A 22,262-nucleotide genomic window follows, 5' to 3' on the forward strand; every position below is an offset into this window, starting at 1 on the left:
CTATACTGTGTACACACTTCCTTCATAATATTGTACAGAAGTAACTACCTTGATTTAATCTGTCTTAGTCTTAAGAAGGACTGAATTATGATACACCATAAAGTATACGAAGACAGATTTCACAAATGGAGTAAGTAGTGTAGGGGAAAATACTGCACTGTATATGTGTACTTAAAAAAACAACTTGTCTGTGGATTGGCATTTGCTATTTTAGACTTGGGATTTTCAGCTAATGTCCTTATTAAATGGCAAACTATGGTATGTTTCTCGGTGATAAACCAAACTCTGGCTGCCCTGTGGCTACAACATTCAAGTTCACACATATGCAAATTTGCCCATAAATAGAATCCGATTTAGCAGGCTTCAGTTTGTGGTAGAAGATGTTCACCACATTCAAAAGGCAAAACATCAGTTACTTCCACTCTGACAGCAACATTGAGAGTTTTAATCTGTTTGTTTCACCAAGTTGTTTTCCCTAGTAACATATTTGACTGTTTAAAGAAGTGTGTGTAAAACCACTATTACCTGCAAAAAAGTAAGTACCGTTAGTTTTAATTGCTCAAAATATTTAGGTTTTGTGTATGTGTGTGCTGGAATGCTTTCTCGGCAATTAGTTTGAGCAATATCATTATCAAGATGAAGAGAAATGACATGTCTACCATGTTTCCACAAACCATACATTAACCATGAGCAACCACACATGGCATAAACATCAGGGAAGAACTTCATCAGTTTGGGAACCCATGATCTACATGTATTTTACCCAGGGCAGTCTCATGCAGGTGGCGCGCCCTGGTGCTGAGGGGCGGATATCGCTCCGGCGCCCCCGCCCTCGCAGGGCGCAGCATGGTTTCCACGCGGCTTCGCTGCGCGGCGCCCTGCCTATCGGCCCGGTGCCCTGGCACACTGCACCACCGGGGGTCTACCTAGAGCCGGTCCTGATTTTACCATCACTTATCTCTACCCTGTTTTACCCTACAAACGAATGCTTAACAAGCTACAGATTAAAATATAGGAAGCTACTTTATACCACATCAAACCATTAGTCCAGGCTTCCTCAACCTCGGCCCTCCAGATGTTTTTGGCCTACAACTCAAATGATCCCTAGCTAGCAGGACCAGTGGTCGGGAATGATGGGAATTGTAGCCTCAAAACATCTGGAGGGGCGAGGTTGAGGAAGCCTGCATTAGTCCATCTAGCTCAGTATTTACACTAACTGGTAGCAATACTCCCAAGGTTTCAGAGAGGAATCTTCATCAGCCCTACTATGGATTCCAAGGACTGAACCCAAGAATCCATTTCCCATAGAAAATATGTATCCTATCACTGAGCTACAGTCTGTCCTTTAATTAAAATATTGTGTGTCATCTCTTAATCATAAGGATTCCTAAGGCAGCAAACTGGATAAAGCCACCACATTAAAATCACTAAAAATAACATAAGCAGATTAAAATACTGTACCCAACAAAATTAAACAATAGCTGTAGCACCAAACTGTATTAAAGCCTGGGTGGGGGTAGAGGGAGCAGCAGCTTTAGTTTATTTCTAAAATCAGTAGGGAGTCTGGTAAGAGGCAGATTTAGGGGAGTGTGGCCAGTTCGTTCATACTGGGCACTGAGCCGCAACAAAGACTTAGAACGGAAGGTGAGAGTCGGGGGTGATCGCTGAATTTTGGCACCACAGAGGGTGCCACTGAAATCTGAAAGCCCAAAGTCTGCCACTGATCTGGTAGAACATTCCAGAGGCCAGTTTCAGAGGCAAGGGGCCACAATGGACAAGGCACTGTTAGTAGTTGCTGCACACCTCACCTCAGAAGGTGAGGGAAATCTGAGAAGGTCCTTTGAAGAAGATTATTAAAGATCAGGTGATCTTCAGATAGCCTGGTTCAAAGCCATTTAAGGCTTTAATGTTCAAAATTGGGACAATTGGACCCAGGAACAGAACAGTAGCTTCAAGTGCTAGACTGGTTGAGCCTTAAACATTGGTAAAATCTAGTTACAAATTCAAACTCGAGTCCTCCGAATGCCTATGTAGCAAAAACTGCACCATCAGCAAAGAAGAAGGGATGTATCTGTAGACACGGATTACTCTTAGGTATGGGAGGATGGGGACTAAAAGGAAGGAACCCCCAATCAGGTCTATCAAAACTCAATGGCGCAGAATGTTGAGAAGAGTGAGAGGGTAAAAACCTGGGTGGGAAAGATGTCTCCCAATGTCAGTTGCTGAGAATCACAGTTGGTGGGGTATGGTTGCACCCAGGTATTTCTTGTGGCCGTCCCTCATTGACATCTGTTTGGACAGTATAACAACAGGATATTGCTCTAGAGGGGCCATTGGCCTGATCTATGTTCTTAGTATGGAGGGCCTAGAGCAGAGCACACACAGATGAGGAGCCATATCATTCTATGGATAGGTGATTTCCTGGTTCACACCGTGAAGTCTTGTATGTTCTCAGTAGAGAAATTAAAGAACTGAATGTGGCTGGGATTGGTCACAAATGTATCTACCCTGCACACATGAACCCGAATACAGAGAGAAAGAAGAAAACTGGCCAATGAGGACTGAGAATGCTCAGTGCGAATGGAATATTGACTGGTTTGGGAGAGGAGAAAAATCAGGCTGTGTATAAATTACCATTTACTCCCACTCCAGTGCATGCCCACTGCTGGTGTTGGAAGAGGGCTACACATTATATACGCCACAATGCGTTGATTCTGCAGTTTCTTGAGAAATTCTGCTGTTTTATATACTTTCTCTCAATCCAGCATCTATCTGATTTGAAATCAGAAGCTATAATTAAGCTGTGGTTTGTATGTTTTAGACAGCCATTGCACATGCTTACATGAGAACTTCAGTGAATTGGAGTTTGATGTGGGGAAACAATCTGGTAATGGGTTGCTGGGAATTATAAATCTACTAGTGTCGTTCATCCCGTTTAGAAAATGGGCGCTAGAGGATATGTGAACATTCAGCCTCTTTCTGCAGCGACTGCCTGAGGTGAAATAAAAAAATTCCTTCAGTAGCACCTTAAAGACCAACTAAGTTTTTATTTTGGTATGAGCTTTCGTGTGCATGCACACTTCTTCAGATACAGTGAAATGGGAGTCCTCATTTCCTGAGGTGGTTTGCTGTGGGGCGGGCGGTGTGTGTGTGTGTGTGTGTGTGTGTGTGTGTGTGTGTGAGAGAGAGAGAGAGAGAGAGAGAGAGAGAGAGAGAGAGAGAGAGAGAGAGAGAGAGAGAGAGATAAGCGAGCGGGGCTTCTCCGGAGCAGTCGTGAGAGGGGAAAGTTGCGGCTGCGCTTCCCTCCAGTCGACCGCCTGAGGTGGTTTGCTGTGGGGCAGGCGGACAATGTGTGTGTGTGTGAGAGAGAGGGAGAGAGAGAGAGAAGCGAGCGGGGCTTCTCCAGAGCAGTCGTGAGAGGGGAAAGTTGCGGCTGCGCTTCCCTCCAGTCGACCGCCTGAGGTGGTTTGCTGTGGCAGCGGGCAAGCGGTTTCTGTGTGTGCGTGAGAGAGAGAGAGAGAAGTGCACGGGACTATTTCGCAGCCTCCTCCTCCTCACGCTGCTGCTTAGAAGCAAGTGCACCTGCGTGGAGACAGAGCGCGCTCGCTCGCACGGGGAGCGGCAGTTGGCGGCCACAGGTAGGTCTCTGCATCCAATCTCTGTGTCCGTGGAGCACATGCGCATTAGCGCGGAAAACGGGACACACGGAATCTGGACGCAGAGACACAGGGACTTTATTATATAGGATGAGGGATAAACTACAGTGCCCCAGAATTCTTTGCAGGAAGCAATGTGCTTTAAAGATAGTATGTGCACAACCTTATAGGTAGCATAATTTAATAGTAGTTTTCATCCAGATCCAACCAATTTTTCTATGCAGGAAGCACTGCTTGAGGAAAAATCTGGTCCAATATTGCATGGTGATTTTTTTCACTGTGTCCTGTGTGAACTGCTCAGCCCATGTTTCTCTACATCTGTAATACTGAAAGCTGGGTCTGCTACTAGTTAATGTTGCCTATGTTCCAGATACTGGTGCTGCTTATTCAGTGTTTGTGAGATCTGTAAAAGACGTGACCATAGGGGGAAAAAATCAAAGGTCTGTTTGCACATGCCATGGACAAATATACAGGTGTGCAGAATGCTTGACCAGGTTAAGGGCTTTGATGGCTTGAGCTAAGCTGGCAGAAAGAAATGGACCCATGCCAACTTGTATAGGATTTTTGACTTGTTTGTTTAGCTTTCTTTCTGTTGGCCTCTGGTGAAAGGGTACATGATGCAGGCACCATGCTGAAGCTAAGCAAGTTTGGGTCTGGTCAGTGGCGCTCTGCAGTCCCCAAGTATACTGCCAAATATAGGTACTGCCTCACTGGTTTTCCCAGTCGTGATGTATGGAAGTGAGAGCTGGACCATAAAGAAGGCTGATCGCCGAAGAATTGATGCTTTTGAATTATGGTGCTGGAAGAGACTCTTGAGAGTCCCATGGACTGCAAGAAGATCAAACCTATCCATTCTTAAGGAAATCAGCCCTGAGTGCTCACTGGAAGGACAGACCCTGAAGCTGAGGCTCCAATACTTTGGCCACCTCATGAGAAGAGAAGACTCCCTGGAAAAGACCCTGATGTTGGGAAAGATTGAGGGCACTAGGAGAAGGGAACGACAGAGGATGAGATGGTTGGGCAGTGTTCTCAAAGCTACGAACATGAGTTTGACCAAACTGCGGGAGGCAGTAGAAGACAGGAGTGCCTGGACGTGCTATGGTCCATGGGGTCACGAGGAGTCGGACACGACTAAACGACTAAACAACAACATACTGCCTTAAGTTTCATGATGGAAGAAAAGTGTGAGGTAAAAATCCACACCGGAGATTTAAAGTAGTTTAACCATCGACTCTTCTTCCCAGGGCACTCTGGGAATTATTGTTCTGTGAGAATGATAGGAGGGGTCTCGTAATGATTCTCAGCACCCTTGACATATTACAGCTCCCAGGATTCTTAGGGGGGAAACCCTGACAGCTAAGGTGGTATAAAAGCACTTTACATGTATAGTGAGGATAAACCCCCATGCAACGCTTACCTGGGCTCTTGATTTAATAATAAATAAATAAATATTGCTTTTGAATAATGAATAACTGTGAGAACAAACCTCTCGTGCAATGAGCGTTTCCTTAACAGGTAGAGAGATGAGTCAGTTTCTACACAGAGATGTTAGAGACAGCTCACTGCTTGGTAGCAACTGACTCAAATCAAGCAAACATTTTCCCACTACCCTTACAAACATGCTGAAAACTCAGTATACAGCAGCTTGGGGAAGCCCAAAAGAGTTTCACTGACTTTTTAACCCCACACTTTCGTCCACATAAAAATGTGTAAGGCATTCCCACTGCATAGAGCAGTAATTTATTTTCGCATTACCATGTGAAAGGTCCGCTCAGATTGTGCAGAATAAGAATAGCTAAGGAGATGAAGACTGAACACTTCTTACCCCTCAGGTACCGTAGTAGTTCCTGGAGGTAGGTAATTTCACTGGGATGGGGAGCTGGGGAGCTCTTTAGAAGTTAATGTGTGTCTATGGGGGGGGGGCTCCTGATCATTCTGTTATGTGGGGGGCCCTGTCCTTCTGGAAAAAAAGAATATTGATGACGACAAAATGGGGTGGTATATTAGAGGTTTATAAAATGAACCCCACCACCCCACCCCATAGATAGCCCATTGGCTTAGTGTGCTCAGTGGCCATAGAATGTTGACTGACTGTAGAAAAGGGCCAAGTTCTACTTGTTTGTGTTATTGGTCCTCCCCACAATTATCAACAGAAACAAATCAGCTTGCCTAGCACAGTGCCACACTGATCAAGTTTCATTTCTGACTTAAAACAACAACAACAAAAAGCTATTTAGTTTCACAGCTTGGTTTACTTTATCTCAACCTATGCCACATAATCTGTAATCTTAAGTCATTAACACAAATAAGCATTATTTCCTGCCTGGTGAAAAATAGTTGCCTAGTTTGGGGGGGGGGAGTCTTACTTTTGCACAAGTAGAATGTAGCCTATACAAAGGTAAACGGCACTCAATCATTGCACCACTCGCTTTTGCCGCTACCTCTGACAACCAGTGGCATCATCCCCACCTCAAGGTTGCCCATAATGGGATGCAGGTATCAAATTGTTTGCACTAAAGCTTGCTAGGAACAAGTATAATTGCTCATACTAAAACCAGGTGTGATCCAGATCTGTCTCCATTAAGTGAAATTCATGAGTTCCTTCATAGGTGGAAAACAGAAATAAAGGGAAATTGGGTACTCCTTACATTAACAGAGGTAGAAATTAATTTGAGGTGGTGTGCTAGGTAAGAAATCAGTAGAAGCCAAATTCGTTAGCAGTTGGAGGCACTGGTCTCACTGAAAAAAGTCTAATCTTTGGGTGGTATGCTGTCGTCTTCCGGCTTGTGGAGGTTTGAACCTCTATTTCTCAGTTCCAAATACAGCATTCTGTCTCCTACACAACATTGGCAAGGTCTAGTAAATCTGTGTTAAAAATTATGAGCTGGAACTCTGTATTCTGAACCACATATGCAGCAAGTTGAAGATCCAGAATGTCTTAAAGGGGGGTAAATAACGCCATTTGAAGTAGGTGTGAGTGTGTGTTAAAATAGAAATGATATTTTTATTTAGTTGAACTTGGATTATTTTTCATCATGATCATAATCATATTTTTTATAAATCTTCTACCCAGTAAATGCAGCGTTTCAGTTATATTTTATTTCAAGAGAAGAAAAGTAAATTCACAGTGATCAAATGAAATCAACATACACCCTTTTTTAGGTCATATACTTAATTGTTTATTCTTCTTAGTGTAAATAACAATACCAGTTTTTTTTAAAAAAAACAACACTTTTTAAATTTACATTTGCAAAAAAAATCACACTGATTTCCAAAGCTAATGTACAAATTTCTAAAACATGTTCACACTTCCTAAAGTTTTAGAAATTAAAACTGCTGTTAAAGGGAGGCAGTGTTCAGACTCTGAGAGGCAGATAAATTAAACAGTGTAGTTCTTGGAATGAAAAAACATTAAAGAAACTCAATACTTAAAATTAGTGGTGAGCATAGGCGTCTTTTATTCTAGAAATCAGTTATCCTCAATCATGAGTCATGCATGAGATCAAGAGAAATATCTGAATAATATCTGTGCTGAATAATTTTTATTTTTCCTGTGAAATTTTAACTGAATTTCCAATACTTTCTGCACCATTTTATACAAATGAGAATGAGATTTACAAAAGAAAAAACTATTTTATGTATATATTTATTTAAAAATCCTTTCAAAACCCTCTCTAAAATTATTATGACAACATTATTTAAGGTTGTCGTCCTATGTACTCTTCTCACAGCACAATGCAACTTACATTTTCAAGTATACATAGGATTGTGTTAAACTAAAATAGTTTTTACATGTAATAGTGCAGACACTGAGAGTTGAAAATGGAGATAAACAAAAAAGTAGATTTTAAAAGAATCCTGAACAATTCAGTATTATAGCATTTAACAAGAAAAGATGCAGAATATAACAAAAAAAATGCATTCTAAACTAATTTTTTTATGTTAATAAGATTTTATAAAAGAGGCAGGTATGAACTGGTTTGGTTGCTCTGAGTTTGTAATATTATACTTCTTATGGAACAGCAGAATATTGACCTAAGGTTTTCCATGGTTCGTTTCTTATTGGTTGGTAAGCCTCTTGGTGTAATTGCCTAATAACTTTCAAGAATCTATAGCTAATATTACAGACTATATTCCAAATGAACTTTGTAATTACATAGTTTAAGATAAGAAACATGCCATTTTATGAAATACAATTTACTGTCATATTACAGTCAATTAACTTTTTAGATTTATTCTAATCTTTTCATTTTCTTACATTTCCATGACCTCCTTTTCTTGATCTTACTCTTGACATGGAGACACTGGAACTTTCAGAATTATGACTCTTGTCAGAATGATACTGACCTCCTTCTCTTCCTAGAAACATCTTCCCGGTGGGCAAATGCAGTCAAGGAGTAGCTAAGGCGAGTGTCTGAGCTTTCAGAACTGGTTCCAAAGTTGTTGGCCTTTGTGCACGGAGTTATACATTGCATCATTGCCCTACGGATGTAGTCATCAAAGAAGTAGTAGATGAAAGGGTTCGTGCAGCTGTTGGCAAACGCAAATGGGCCACTCAGTTCCATACCAATATGGGCAACTTTGTAGGGAAGGCAGAAAGGTGGCTTCAGTTCCTGGATTGCAGACATCAGAGCTAGAAACTTAAAAATATTGAAAGGAGCCCATGAGAAAACAAAAATGATCACTACAGTGAAGACAATTTTGATGGATTTCTTTAGCTTTTTATCATGTTTTCCAGATTTCTGATAATGCACACAGAGTTTCTTGGTGATGGAGCAATAAAAAGTCAAGATGATGAACAGAGGAACAAAGAATGCCAGAATTAGTAGCAGCACCGACCCAATCTGGTGAGTAGATGTGATTTCCTTGTCCACACAATATGTGCTGTTGTCGTATCTCCTCAGCTCTCTGGACAGAAGGGTAGGCAACCCAAGTAGGCAGGACAGAATCCAGACACAAGTGCAAAGGATGATGGAATACAGCTTTGTTCTGATTCTCCTAGCCACTGATGGGTACATGATTGCCAGGTACCGATCGCTACTCATGCAAGTGAGGAGAAAGATAGTGCAGTACATGTTGACTGAGATGGTGTAGGAGCTGCCTTTGCAGAGAAAAGAGCCAGATCTCCAAAGTCCTGAGGTCCTCTCTTTGTCTACCCAAAAGGGTAATGTGATAAGGAATATAAAATCAGACACTGCCAAGTTGACAATGAAGATATCAATTAGCCTCTGAATCCGCCGTTTGAAGATTAGCGCTCCTATTAGAAGGGCATTGCCAGCAATTCCCACCAGGAATACAATGGTATAGAGAGCAGGCAGGAAAATGTGTTTGTAAGGCAACTCCACAGCTGAGCAGTTATCTTCAGGAAGATCTGTATAGAAATAGTAATCATAGCTAGAAGTTGATTTCTCCATCTCAAAAATGATTTGTGTGAAGAAGCTGTCAGCACTTTTATGTTCGTATTGGCACTACAGATGATAGTTCTCTTCTTTTTTCCTTTCAGTTTCTTCCAGATGGTAAGAAAAATCTGATGTACAACATATCAATCTCTGACTAGGCATTTAAATGTCTAGCACAGAATGGGAGGGACTGGTTTGATTTGACCAACCAGCATGCTTATACAGGCAGCTTTGACCATAAAATATGGTAGGGTGGGTTTCCTTGAAATTTTGGGAAGTGGGGAGGGGAGAGGTTTAAGTTTCTTTGTAAATACAATTTATTAGTTGAGGTTTTTGAGGTTATAGATGGTTAGCAGAAGTAAGAAAGTGGTGAATTCAGTTCGTCAGGGTGGGTTGTTATTTAAATAACCGTTAGCTTGTCTAATCTGTGTTTCTAAACTTGGGAGGGTTCCATTCCCGCAAGCTTTACCAATTGACATGTTGCTGTTATTTGTAGAATGAGTGTCCAACACCTTCTCAATTCTGGCAGCAGCAAAATCTTGCATACAAAGATGTGTTTTTAAACTTCTACCTGACCTTTAATGTCAAATTTTATTCTACATTGCTCTTAAAAACGGTATCTTGCTTCTATATCTTTTCTGAAGTGTTCTGAATACTCTTTTATTCACTTCAAGTTTTGGTCCACCCTGATAGTGGCAGCACCAGAAAAAAAATATATATGAGGGTTACAGAAGAAGGAAAATGAATTCCTGGGATGGTAGATGAGTCTGACCAAACTGCAGGAGGCAGTGGAAGACAGGAGTGCCTGGCGTGCTCTGGTCCATGGGGTCACGAAGAGTCGGACATGACTAAACGACTAAACAACAAAAAGAGCTTTGCCCCACATATTAAGACTTCTCATTGAGAAACAGAAGTATATTTTGCATTCATGCTATAATCATAAACAGATTTTATTCGAAAAAGTCCTATTCATTTTTATGGGTTCAGCTTTTACAAAAGGATGCTTAGGATTGCAACCTTGTTTAAAACTCTGTTTAATTTGTATGTGAACTGTCTTTTCTTTGAGTAATTATAGAAGGAGAGACTATGGCAGTGGTTCTCAAAGGGTGTGGTGTGCCACAATTGTGGGGCAGAAGAGGATAGCAAATGTGGCAGGAAAATTCAAGGACAATAAAAAAAAATCATTTAAGCATTTCAGTGTAGCATAGTATCAATTTGGGAGGTGGGCAGGGTATATACAACCAGAAACAATATCCAATGTCTCTCTTCAGGAGCACTGGCTATTCTTCTACAGTTCTCCATGACATATTGTTGTGAACAGAGATTCTCAATTGTGAGAAATATGAAAGATCAGAAAAGAGAAGCTTTTTTGTCGACAGAGCTATATCTAGGCAAGGAAGTGTATCGGCACCTGCTCCCCATTTGCACAAGCAAATTTTTATTGTGAACATGTGGCCCAGAGTAAAAAAACTTGAGAACCACTGTGCTACTTCTCTACAGAGCCATCTATGCCTTTACTTGAACTACGCTTCATAGCAACTGGGGACACATATGTATTGTAATTTGTTACTCCAAGAATGCTACTTTATTGAACCTATCTAAGTTCTAGACAGATTCCCAGAAAATTGTAAATAAAATTGTGCCAAGGTAAAACCTGTTATGCCACATCTCCACTTGCATTATCAGGGAGATGTCATTTCTATTCCTGTCATGCAAGACTAGCTAGATTATGGTAAGCATGTGAGTACTCAGTGAAAGCCCAAAACATCATAAGAAGATAAACCCTAGCAACCTGGTATAAGTGTCATTTCTCTCTCACACTGAGTTCTCTGAGAGCTGAAGAAAGAACCAGCAATCAGTGGTAGAACACAGCTTTGGTGAGTAATCCTCTGTGTACAGTATACCGAGGACTCATTGAGCTATGGGCCTTGCTCTTAGGTAGGGATGAATGAATCTGTCCATTTTGGTTTTCTTTTTCTCATTTTTACAGCCTTAATTTCAGCTCCCCACATTTTCACACGTTTGCAAAAAAGAGAAGTCCATCAGCATTTTAATGTGAATTTATCCAAATACAGTATATGCTTTTGTAAAATATACTTTGCCCAATATCTCCCCAAAATAATGCATTTTATATATTATATGTGACTTGAATATATTATATTGCCTTATAAACTTGATAGGCACGAGCTTCAGGGCAGTGGTAAGTAACAACAATTTTAAAGCATTCTATAAACATATTTTATATGTTCTTATTAAGTGCAATAAAGTGACGTCTTTTACACACCAGTACAGTTGCCACCTTAAAAAAAAACCAACAACCACTGGCAGTTTCTATCCCAGGAATTCAACAGATGAACATGTTTCAAAAGGAATGAGAGATGCTTATATTTTGGTGAAACTCCAAAATATCTTACGCCCTTAAGGTTGCAGCCCTTACCTGGGAGTAAGCCCCCTTCGATTTAATTTACGTTACTTCTGAGTAGATAAGTACAGAAAGGCTAGCACTATAAGGCACTGGAACCATGGCAGGAAGAGGCGCTGCGGCAACTGCAGGCTGAACCGAATTAAGAACTGAAAGCAGTTTCGTCCATTGAGAAGCACTACAGCCCTTGCATGCATCCAAGAAGGACCCCCGCCCCACCCCCCGCGTGTCACGCCTACAATATGTTCTGCTTTACACTGCACACGTTTTTAATTTAGGACAGTTTTAGTTTTGAAGCAAAGAAAGAGAGGAGGGGGGAAAACACCACCATTCCCACTTCGGCTAACGCGCCAGGCAACCTCCCCGCATTCCAGCGCCTTTGGTCAGCGAGACTACAATACCCAGGATGCAAATGGAAAGGCGCCTCTCCTTCCGATCTCGGGCCAACAACAAAGCGCTCCCCACCTTGGTTTCTTAGCGGAGCGCCGCCGCCGATGCAGCCAGAACTGCATTTCCCAGGGTGCCTGGCGGTCGGGGGCGGATGAGCGTCTCCGAGAGAGGAGGAGGGAGGAGGAGGAGGAGGAGGAGGAGGAGGAGGAGACCTCTCCCCCGTCCCCAGGCTAAGCGTCGGCCGAGGGTGGATGGTGGAAGCGGCGCCGTGGAGTCGGGAGGAGGATGGGAGGTGAGTATGGACGGGCCCGGCTCCCTTCCCCACCCGGAATTCATGAGTGAGGTAGTACTGGGGTTGCGGGTAGGAGAAGGTGTCCGGAAATAGTCCATGGAGGTGCGGAAGACCCGTGGCTTATATTCTGATGGGCATTTCCATCTGCCCACCAAGCACACCCTGCCCGCAACGCTGGCAGGTTCAGCTCTGCAGTTCGACAGAGTCTGCAGGCGCCTGTCCATTATTATTATTATTATCATTATTATTATCATTATCATTATCATTATTACTACTACGGTACTACTGCTGCTGCTGCTGCTGCTGCTGCTGATAGTGATGATAATGTAGTAATAATCACCCCCACCACACACACCCCTAGATCTACACTCCCTGGTATGCGCATCTTGCCTCCAAGGTGCAGTGCAGTCCCGCTTTACTCACTGGGTCTCACTCCCATTTTAGCGTGCATAAGACTGCAGGTGTGGAGCTATGTATATAAGATGAGCATTGAGGAGGGGAGACAGAGAAAGGTGTGTGCCTGCGGGCCTTTCACCCCCCTCGCCTCCACCCCGCCCATGGAAAAGGGATTAGGCTTCTCCTTTGGGAAATCTCTCTTCTTGTCAGCGTATATGTGTGTCTACCTGGACGAACGTTTCATTTCTCCCGGGTATTGTAGCCTGAAATGATGCTCTCGCTGATGGTCGTGATCCCTCTTGGTACTATAATTGAGGGAAAACAACAAAATCGGATATGAATGGGTTTTGTGTTCCTCCCCACTGACAATCTGTGCCTTAGGATGCTGGTATCTATCAAAGGAAGTGTTGTTTCCACTACCCTTGTAAAACTCTGGAGCTAACAATGGGATCATCCTAACAGAACTAGCCAGTGGATAGGACCAGTCGCCTGACCCTTTTTTGAGCCAAAGATGTGGCAAGATAAAAGTGCTATGCTACAAATGGTCTGGTTTCTAATTATTTTCTCATTTTCCTAATATATATATTTTAAATGATTGTTTCCATATTTCTTCTTTAATTATACATATTTACTAGTAAGAATTGAGAAAGGTTTTGGTTAAACCTCAGTGAGAGAATGTATACCCTGACATCTTATTTAAATAGAAAGTGATGATCTTATCCCTGGCAACTCCTAAATTTAAGATAGGCAGACTTCATAAGCCAATCTTGTCTCTTGGTGGACATCTATAGTACATATCCTATGCTTGTTACATGCTCAGCTTTAGAAATACTAATAGACTGTCCTAGGTTTGGGTGTTGCCTGCCCAATTTGTTTTGTTTTTCCCCAATCAAGATTGTTGAGTAGCTTGTGTTAAAGACAAAACGTGATTGACTTGCACCAGCCTCAATTTGCTTCTTTCTTATCCAAATAAAACAAAAAGCCACCTTTAACAACTTTAAGTACCCTGAGGACACTGTTGTGAAAATAATACTTGTTAAAGCTGCTGAGCTACTCTTCAGTCCTGATTTCTTCAGGAACACCAAAGTATTCAACTTTCAGCAGAGGAAGTCTCCACACCACAAGATTTTTCTTGGTGAGATAGAAGGAATGTTTCAAACCAGGGGTAAGCAAACTTTTTCAGCAGGGGGCCGGTCCACTGTCCCTCAGACCTTTTTTGAAAAAAAATATGAACGAATTCCTATGCCCCACAAATAACCCAGAGATGCATTTTAAATAAAAAGACACATTCTACTCATATAAAAACACCAGGCAGGCCCCACAAATAACCCAGAGATGCATTTTAAATAAAAGGACACATTCTATTCATGTAAAAACATGCTGATTCCTGGACTGTCCGCGGGCCGGATTTAGAAGGCAATTGGGCTGCATCCGGCCCCCGGGCCTTTGTTTGGGAGCTCCTGTTTCAAACAATCAAAATTCCTTATTTGGCATTAAGGTTTATTAAAATGAATAGGGTTTATTTCCAAGTAAACATGTATTGAGTTAGACTGCCAGTTGAAAATATGTTCCATTTATTCTGTTTGTGCACATGGGGATATTTTCTGAATCATGTGGAGGAAGTACTTTGAAAACTTAGGGTACATACACATAGGGCTTTACAGTGGTGAATGTGACAATTTCTGCCAAAAAACACAAAGCTGTTCTTGTTGGAATACAGTATATGTGTACTGCTGATTCATGTGCCACTTTTCCCACATAATAGGGGCCTGTTTTGAATTGATTACAGTTCAAAACAATTTTTTCTACTGTGATTTAATTAAATATGTCCATTTGACTGACATTGGGTGAATGCCAGTTAGTAGTATAATTGCACAACTTTGATTTTCCTCTATCAGCATAAAATCTTAATGACAATCTCTATCTTCAAGAAAGAAGATTCCACCTAAACATTAGGAAGAACTTCCTGACAGTAAGAGCTGTCCGGCAGTGGAATTTGCTACCAAGGAGTGTAGTGGAGTCTCCTTCTTTGGAGGTCTTTAAGCAGAGGCTTGACAGGCATATGTCAAGAATGCTTTGATGGTGTTTCCTGCTTGGCAGGGGGTTGGACTGGATGGCCCTTGTGGTCTCTTCCAACTCTATGATTCTATGATTCTATCTAGATTGAATAAACTTTCCAATAAACAGCAGGAATGACTTCAGCCTGGTAGCACAAGTTTGTGGCAATTAAGTTTTATTCATGGTTTTGAGTCTGTGGCTGGTGGTCCTTAGGTATCCCAATATCTTTGATTTAATCTTTTGAACTTTCTGCCTAAGCCACTGGCGAGCTTGTTTTTTTTGACTCTCTACTTTTTGAGCTCAGAACTCTCTACTTTTTGAGCTACTAGTTTCATCTAAATGGTAACATTTTTGTTTCTTTTTTCCTGTTAGTGTTTTATCCTTCGGTTTTTACTATCTTTTAAATATAAAGTGCCTTTTGCAAACCTTATTATTTATGGGTGTTCTAACTTTGACTTCCCATTCTTTCTCCTTTTTTCTGTACACCAACTTCTCCTGTATTAATACGGTAAGCTCTGGCTGCCTCCAACCTTCATCTGTGTGCTCATATCTTCTTAACCACCTGCTGCTTTGCGCAAATGCTTCTTTCTTGAGCACTCCCTATAATTGTCCTCATAAGCTCCAGACCATGCTGCAGGCTTTCCCTTGGTTCTCACTCTTACTTTCTTCTAAAGAACACATTGCAAACTAAGATAATCCATAAAATAGCCACACTCCTGAGTCAGCTTGCTGTCCTGTTTATACTGTGATTAGTAAGTTCTTTGCTACTGGTAATACTGTGGGTGAGTTCAGATGCAGCAAAACCATGGCATTAAGAGAATGTGTCTCATCAATCCTTGGGACTCTTATGCTCCCTCTTCCAGCGCAATTTCAAGGAGATTGGAAGCGTTTACTTCCGTTTTATTTTAGCTACAGTTTAGCAAGTATTCCAAACACTAAACTTTATTTCACCTTCACTGTAGTTACAGTCAGACCTTGGTTGTCGAACACCTTGGTACTTGTACGTTTCGGCTCCCGAATGATCGAAACCCGGAAACGGGTGTTCCAGTTTCCGAACTTTTTTTGGAAGCCAAACGTCCGGTGCGGCTTCTGCTATTGTTTCCAGCACGCCTGCACAATCAGAAGCCAACTGGAATCCGCGCCTAGGTTTCCAAATGTTTTGGAAGTCGAACGGACTTCCGGAACACATTCTGTTCGAAAAGCAAGGTACGACTGTATTTGGAACAGGCCAGCTTCATAAACTGTGATTTGAAGTTGCTTTGTTTCTGCAAGCCATAATCAAGACCGGCTACAATTTGCGAAGGGCTGGACAGCACAAGAAGCTGTGTTTAAACTAAAACAGAAGCTAAAGCTTCTGTACTTAACTCCTCCTCATGACAAGGCCAAAGGGAGGGGGCTTATGAGTCTGAGGCCCCCTGATGCCTTCTCTTAATACAAAAAGTAATGCTAAAATATGTTTGAATAAGATCTATAAAAACTAAGGAAACAGCTGTGACTGGGGAAATTGCAACACTGACATCTTTGAAAAGAAGTTTAGATACTTGAGAAAAATGAGAGAATTTAATAGTGTGTGTTTTTACAGAGACACTCCACATTTTTGTGTGTTCTATGTCTGAATGAGCTGTGAGCATAGACGTTACTGGTTCAAATCTCACCTGCTTAGAAACTCAGTTGGTAGCTTCTGCAAGCCTTTGTTTATTTCCCTCATCTGCAGCTTAGGGAGATAATACTGTCGTAAGGAGGTAATGGAATTGTGTTGAGCCTTCTAAAGTACTACACAAATGTTATATTGTATTATTTTGTTGGTTTCCACTTCCATATTTCAATAAATAATTATCATATACTCAGTTTATCATGGTCACAGCCACCAGCTGGAATGTGACATATTTCATTGTACAATATTTTTAAAGTTGTTATTTTACTATTAAAGTCAGTCTTATGAAGCTTTACAGGGAAGAACAAAAAATGTAACTGATTACATGTATAGACAAGTCTGCTTGCATCTTCCTCTGTCTTAGGATGGGTGGCATAACTGATGGGTCTGTTTAGAAGATCACTTGCATTGACTGCTTTTTCTACATGCATGTTCTTCCAAATCTCTTAAGCCCTGCCTCCATTTTCATATATCAAGTTCAAGATGCACAGCATAATATTATAGCAATAACAGTTTGCAACTAGAGGTACCTGATTTGAGCTGACAGAATTAATATGCAATAATGTACGTGTGTGTGTGTGTGTGTGTGTGTGTGTGTGTGTGTGTGTGTGTTTATTTTAATGATTTAAACCACACTCATGAGACTCCAAGGCTACCAGAACGGCTTGGAAAGATCAATGATAAAACAGTCTTTCGGGTTTATAATCTGAAACATGACACAAAAGGAAAAAGAATAGAAAGGGAGGAGGAAAAAGCCAGACTCTTCGTTTTTCTTTGTTTGGGGAGTCTGTGGTTTTGGGAGTCCCTGCATTCTTGTAGCGATGATCTGGAATGTTAATAATTTTGTTTTCTGGTTCAGTCCTTGTTTATGCTCAACCCAGATACAGTTCAATGAGTAGAATTTTACAGGAGGGGATGTTCTGAAGTTGCTTTAATTGCTAAATGGAACAGATGTTGCAAGTAAGCAAAGAAAGGAACAGCTGGCGTATGCATGTGAAAGAGGCTGGCTAGAGCCAGAAAAACACGCGTCTTGCTAACTCAGTTAAATCTCATATTTGGAAACTTTCTTCTTTTTATTCTTTTCAATTGCAGTTGAGACACTATGATGGATAACCGTTTTGCCACTGCTCTGGTAATCGCCTGCGTGCTTAGCCTTATCTCCACCATCTACCTGGCAGCCTCTATTGGCACAGACTTTTGGTATGAGTACCGCAACTCATCACCACCCGAAAATTACAGTGAAGTTAAGGCCACTTGGGATGATTTCACTGGTGAAGATGAAAAGTCTTATACAGAAGCTCTCTTTCGATGGAACGGCACCATTGGACTGTGGAGGAGATGCATCACGATGGCTGAGAACTCTTACTGGTTCAACTCACCAAGTAAGCCTACTTCAGAAAGTGTCTCTAAATGCGTCTTTCTCTTAGTGCCATTTTCCTGAGGGATCATTTGAATGCAAAGCACTGATGCATGAATAAATTGATTAGGTTATCGGGTCCCGCTTGAGCAGACTTATCCCATTTTTGTTTGTTTGTTAATTCTCAGTTGTAAGATGCACAAATTTGCCTGAGAGAGAACTTTAATTGTATCTTCTAAGCAAGTACCTCCATCATTTAAATATAGGCTTGCTCTTAGGACCTTAAAATTATTACAATGGTACCTCGGGTTACAGACGCTTCAGGTTACAGACGCTTCAGGTTACAGACTCCGCTAACCCAGAAATAAAACCTCGGGTTAAGAACTTTGCTTCAGGATGAGAATAGAAATCGTACAGCAGCGGCAGCGGGAGGCCCCATTAGCTAAAGTGGTACCTCAGGTTAAGAACAGTTTCAGGTCAAGAACGGACCTCCAGAACAAATTAAGTTCTTAACCCGAGGTACCACTGTAGTTTGTCTCTGAAGTAGTCTCTCAAGTCTTCTGAGGAAATAACTAATACGGTAGTTTTGAGAACAATACCAAGTTTAAAAAGTTGGAGATCAGTGCCAGCTGCTGAATAATAAGAGGAATTGTAGTACTTAGGAAGTTAATCATATTTGCCAGAGTTGGGCAACCCGTGAGCTGCATAATAATAATAACAATAATTTTTTTATTTATACTCCGCCCATCTGGCTGGGTTGCCTTATTGTAACCTTTGGCCTTATCGTTTGCAGTCCTTGCAGCTGCCCCCACCCTCCAGCCAGCGTCTTCCTTCCTTCCATTCCTCAGCATTGTTGTTGTAAATCAATAGTGCCTTAGAGGCTATAAACCTATAACCATAAACTTGTTCTTTCTTAAAATGCTGCAATATGCTTTGTTGTATGGGGTGGGGCCACCGACCTGTCAGTGACGTCACAATGACACCGGGAGACTCCTTTTTTTGCCTGCAGAGTTTGAAATCCAACCATGTGGGCAAATGCACAGCCTGCAATGCACCTTTCAAAGCGTTCCACAAAACTGGCAATCAGCTGGTTGTTGGGTCTTGGGAAGCCACTTTGTGCAGGGCTTTGCAGGTACCTACATACCTCACCCCATTTGGCTGAGCCAGGCCTTTACCTACCCCACACCTGAGATCATGCATGACATCCGGTGGGCATGGCTTGACTGAAACGGCCTTGTGGGTCAAATGGTGAGGCCTCACAGGCCTCTTTAGACCCACAGGCCAGAGGTTCCCCACCTCACCTAGTTAACCTAGATATATGTATGCGTGTGAATGAAGAATGACAGTCAAGCAAAGCAGATCCTAATAAAGGTTATTTCTTTTTTCATTTTGGAAGCTGAGATGGTCACAAGGTGCGTCAGTTTTTCCCTTTCGGATCAGTTCATGGAAAAATATAAGGATCCTGGGAATCACAATAGTGGCAGTGATCTGAACCGGACCTGTAAGTAATTTTTGGTTTTGTGTAGCTGATAAAATGTATCTGAGCCTAAAGTCCTGCCCACCTTACCAAAGAGTAAGAGCCGTTGAACCTGGTGGGACTTGCTTCTGAATAGAGATAGGACTGAGAAAGACTCAAGACGCATTTTAACTTGGCCATAAGACATGTTTGCCTTCATCAAATGTGGATAAATGGAAAGTATGCTACCTTGTCAGAGTTGGTCAACAGTGCAGTCCAGTGCATTTCTACTCAGAAGTAAGTTCCACTGAGTTGAACGGGACTTCAAAGTATGTTTAGTATTGCAGCTCAAGTCATTTATGATGCTCTGGTAATTTACTTGGGATTCTTATATATACATATAGCATAGTCTTTTATTTAACAGTTATTCTCTGCAGAATTCAATGTTGTTTTATTATGTGATGTATTTCTGTACTGTTTAGTGCAGGCGAAAAGCTAGAGTTCTTGGGCTCTGCCACAAATAAGTAACTAGATAGTAGATTGAACTACTCTCTGCTTGTCTTGGGAACAATGCATTTTGCACCGTGAGATTGGAGGAAAGGCCCTAAAGTTGGAACATCCCAGTCATGTTTCCTCTCCCTATTTCCTTTAGATCTTTGGCGCTTGCAGTTCCTCCTGCCTTTTGTTAGCCTTGGGTTGATGTGTTTTGGGGCTCTCATTGGGGTCTGTGCCTGTGCCTGCCGCAGCCTCTACCCCGCCATTGCCACCGGAGTCCTCCACTTTCTAGCGGGTGAGTCCTCTTGGCAAACTTCATCCCATGTATTCTGTGTTGAAACGTGAATATCTTAACATGGTGAGCCAAGAATTTGGTGCTGTAAGTCTGACGAAAATATACTTACTGCTTCTTCTCCAGGTTTGTGCACACTGGGTTCAGTTGGCTGCTATGTAGCTGGAATTGAGCTGCTCCACCAGAAGCTAACCCCTCCAGAAGATGTGCAAGGCCAGTTTGGCTGGTCCTTCTGTCTGGCCTGTGTCTCAGCACCCCTGCAGTTCATGGCTGCTGCCCTTTTCATCTGGGCTGCGCGTACTAACAGGAAGGAGTTCACACTCTTGAAAGCATACCGTGTGGCATAAGGGATATTTTCATTGCTTCCCATGTCTGTCTCTCCCCCCCCCTCCGGTTTTAATACTTCTTTTTTGCCCCCTTACCTCATGGCTCTTCCTTTTTATTTTATTTTAATTTTGTTCCACAAAATGCATGAAGTGAAATGGCCTGAGGGTTTTTAAAATTGAAAGACCTTAGAGGCCAATTACCAGGAATAGCACTTTCTTGCCAGAGATCTGCAGGGTTTTAACAAGTTTCTTATCTGTTAGGGTTTTTTTAAAACTATAAATTTTGATGACATGTCTTTGTTATTCCCAGCGCAGTACATTTTTTTCCACATCTAAACCTGATATTCAAAAACAATTAACAGGGTAGTGTACGTAGGAGAAGAAAGATTTTAATGACACTAATTTTGGCAGTACTGTATGTGTGTTATGACCCACTAGGAAATAAACCAGTGCAACCTCTTTCATAAATGTAGCAATAGAACTTTGTTCTAGATTGTGATACAGTCTTTCCCCCTCACTCTTACGCCTACTGCTGTATCCCTTTCAACCTTTTTGGCTTGATTGTTGTAAAAAGGTTGGTAACCATGAACTTTCTAAATTAAGTGAAATGATGTCAACATTTGTTTGTTCCATTCCCCACCCCCTCCTTGTAGTAGCAGCTTCTATTACAAGGTGTACCTTCTAATTTGACTAATGTAAGTGTGTATATAAATCTGACTTTTAAAACCCTTTATTTATGCAATGCAATACCTTATTGGATTTTTGTATAAGTATTACTCATGTCGCCTAAACTAAAACTTTTGTTTAAAAAATAAATCTGAGCAAAGCTCGTGGAATTTTACTGGATTTGTATGCAGCCGATGAGACAGAAAAATGCATGGAGTACAACTGAAGCTCAGTTTCCACTAAGAGAATTTTGACATGGACTTCTGTCCAAATTTCCATTTTTATGTATGTTTAAAAACATTATGGGATGGGGAGTAAGGATACGTGGAAGGAAAGAGGAAAAGTTTGTTGGTCTCATTTCAAACTGATACCACACATTTTTTAAGGGAGCCGCACAGTGGTTCTAACTCAATTTTGTCCAATTGTGTGTTGTGGTCCTTGCAAATAAATAGGTAATAATTAGATTCACTGGGAAGAGATGGTGGGTCAACCTTGCAGGTCCAAGATTACGCTATTTGTTCGTATGCAGAATACATTTTTCTAGGTATGCATCAAGGGATTTTTAAAGATAACCTTTACAAAACATTGGGGAGTGAAAGGGACCTATGGAATTACGCCTGTCACATGAATGGTGGTAGGGATACTGGCCAATAGGCTTCTATGACATCCCCACAGGCACCTTTCAGATTACGCTTGACTTGGCTGTAATAGCACAGGGAAGAGGGTTTTGGGGATAGATAGCATTGCAATCTTGAGCACTGGGTAAATGTGCTATCCCCACAATGAACAGAGAGGTAACCCCTGAGCCATAGTCATCTGGATTGCCCACAACATATGAGTAACTGAAGAACTTGCATGTTTATGTGATCATACAAGTATTCCCTGAGGCTCAAACCTGACATGTCCTAAACACCAACATGTGTGCAGCTAACTTGCAGCTTATGCTTATTTTATTTATGTGATCACAGCTTTGCACAGGTGGGGGGAAATAAGTAAGTAAATGGAGAGTGCTCAAAGCTGCAATCACGGGTTTGGGAAGGCAGTGCAAGGACTCTGGGAACATCCTGGAGCCTCCTTTCCCGTAGCTGGACAAAAACGTACCAGGCTTTGGGAAGGAGGTTGGAGGACTCTGGGTTGCTGCCAAAGCCCTCCCACCACCTACCCACAGCAGGGCAAGCAGCCCTTCACTTTGCAGGGGACTCTGTTCCAGGGGTTCCTGGTTTTACGTCTTTCTGCGTATATTCTTGGACCCCTGGAACCTAACCTTTACAAGTTGCCTGTGTTGGGCAAATGCTGTGTTTCTCCACCTTATTGAATTAATCATTTGAATTGCTTTATGTATCTTTCATTAGAACATGGAGAACAGGAATGGCAGCTTGTTCAACAAAAGAAGGCACAACTGA

At 41.8% G+C, this 22,262-nt stretch overlaps 2 protein-coding genes across 3 annotated transcripts; one reads left to right on the forward strand and one right to left on the reverse strand.

The window, feature by feature from the left end:
• Nucleotides 1-6,823: 6,823 nt before the first annotated feature.
• GPR15 (G protein-coupled receptor 15) lies at nucleotides 6,824-9,152 on the reverse strand. The gene has a single exon (XM_035115845.3). It carries the CDS (start codon nucleotides 9,068-9,070, stop codon nucleotides 7,988-7,990), a length of 1,083 nt encoding a protein of 360 aa, XP_034971736.1. The 5' UTR covers nucleotides 9,071-9,152; the 3' UTR covers nucleotides 6,824-7,987.
• A 2,936-nt stretch (nucleotides 9,153-12,088) lies between these two features.
• Nucleotides 12,089-21,034, forward strand: CLDND1 (claudin domain containing 1). Of its 2 annotated transcripts, none has more exons than XM_035116493.3 (5): nucleotides 12,089-12,159; nucleotides 17,360-17,649; nucleotides 19,021-19,125; nucleotides 19,733-19,870; nucleotides 19,994-21,034. In XM_035116493.3, the coding sequence occupies exons 2-5, from the start codon at nucleotides 17,370-17,372 to the stop codon at nucleotides 20,212-20,214; spliced, it is 744 nt and encodes a 247-aa protein (XP_034972384.1). In that variant the 5' UTR covers nucleotides 12,089-12,159; nucleotides 17,360-17,369; the 3' UTR covers nucleotides 20,215-21,034. The 2 variants fall into 2 exon arrangements, with proteins under 2 accessions (XP_034972384.1, XP_088524917.1); XM_088668791.1 differs by lacking the exon at nucleotides 12,089-12,159 and adding an exon at nucleotides 13,450-13,720.
• Nucleotides 21,035-22,262: the final 1,228 nt, after the last annotated feature.

This window comes from Zootoca vivipara, chromosome 4 (genome assembly GCF_965207765.1).
Source record: "Zootoca vivipara chromosome 4, rZooViv2.hap1.1, whole genome shotgun sequence".
NCBI lineage: Eukaryota > Metazoa > Chordata > Lepidosauria > Squamata > Lacertidae > Zootoca > Zootoca vivipara.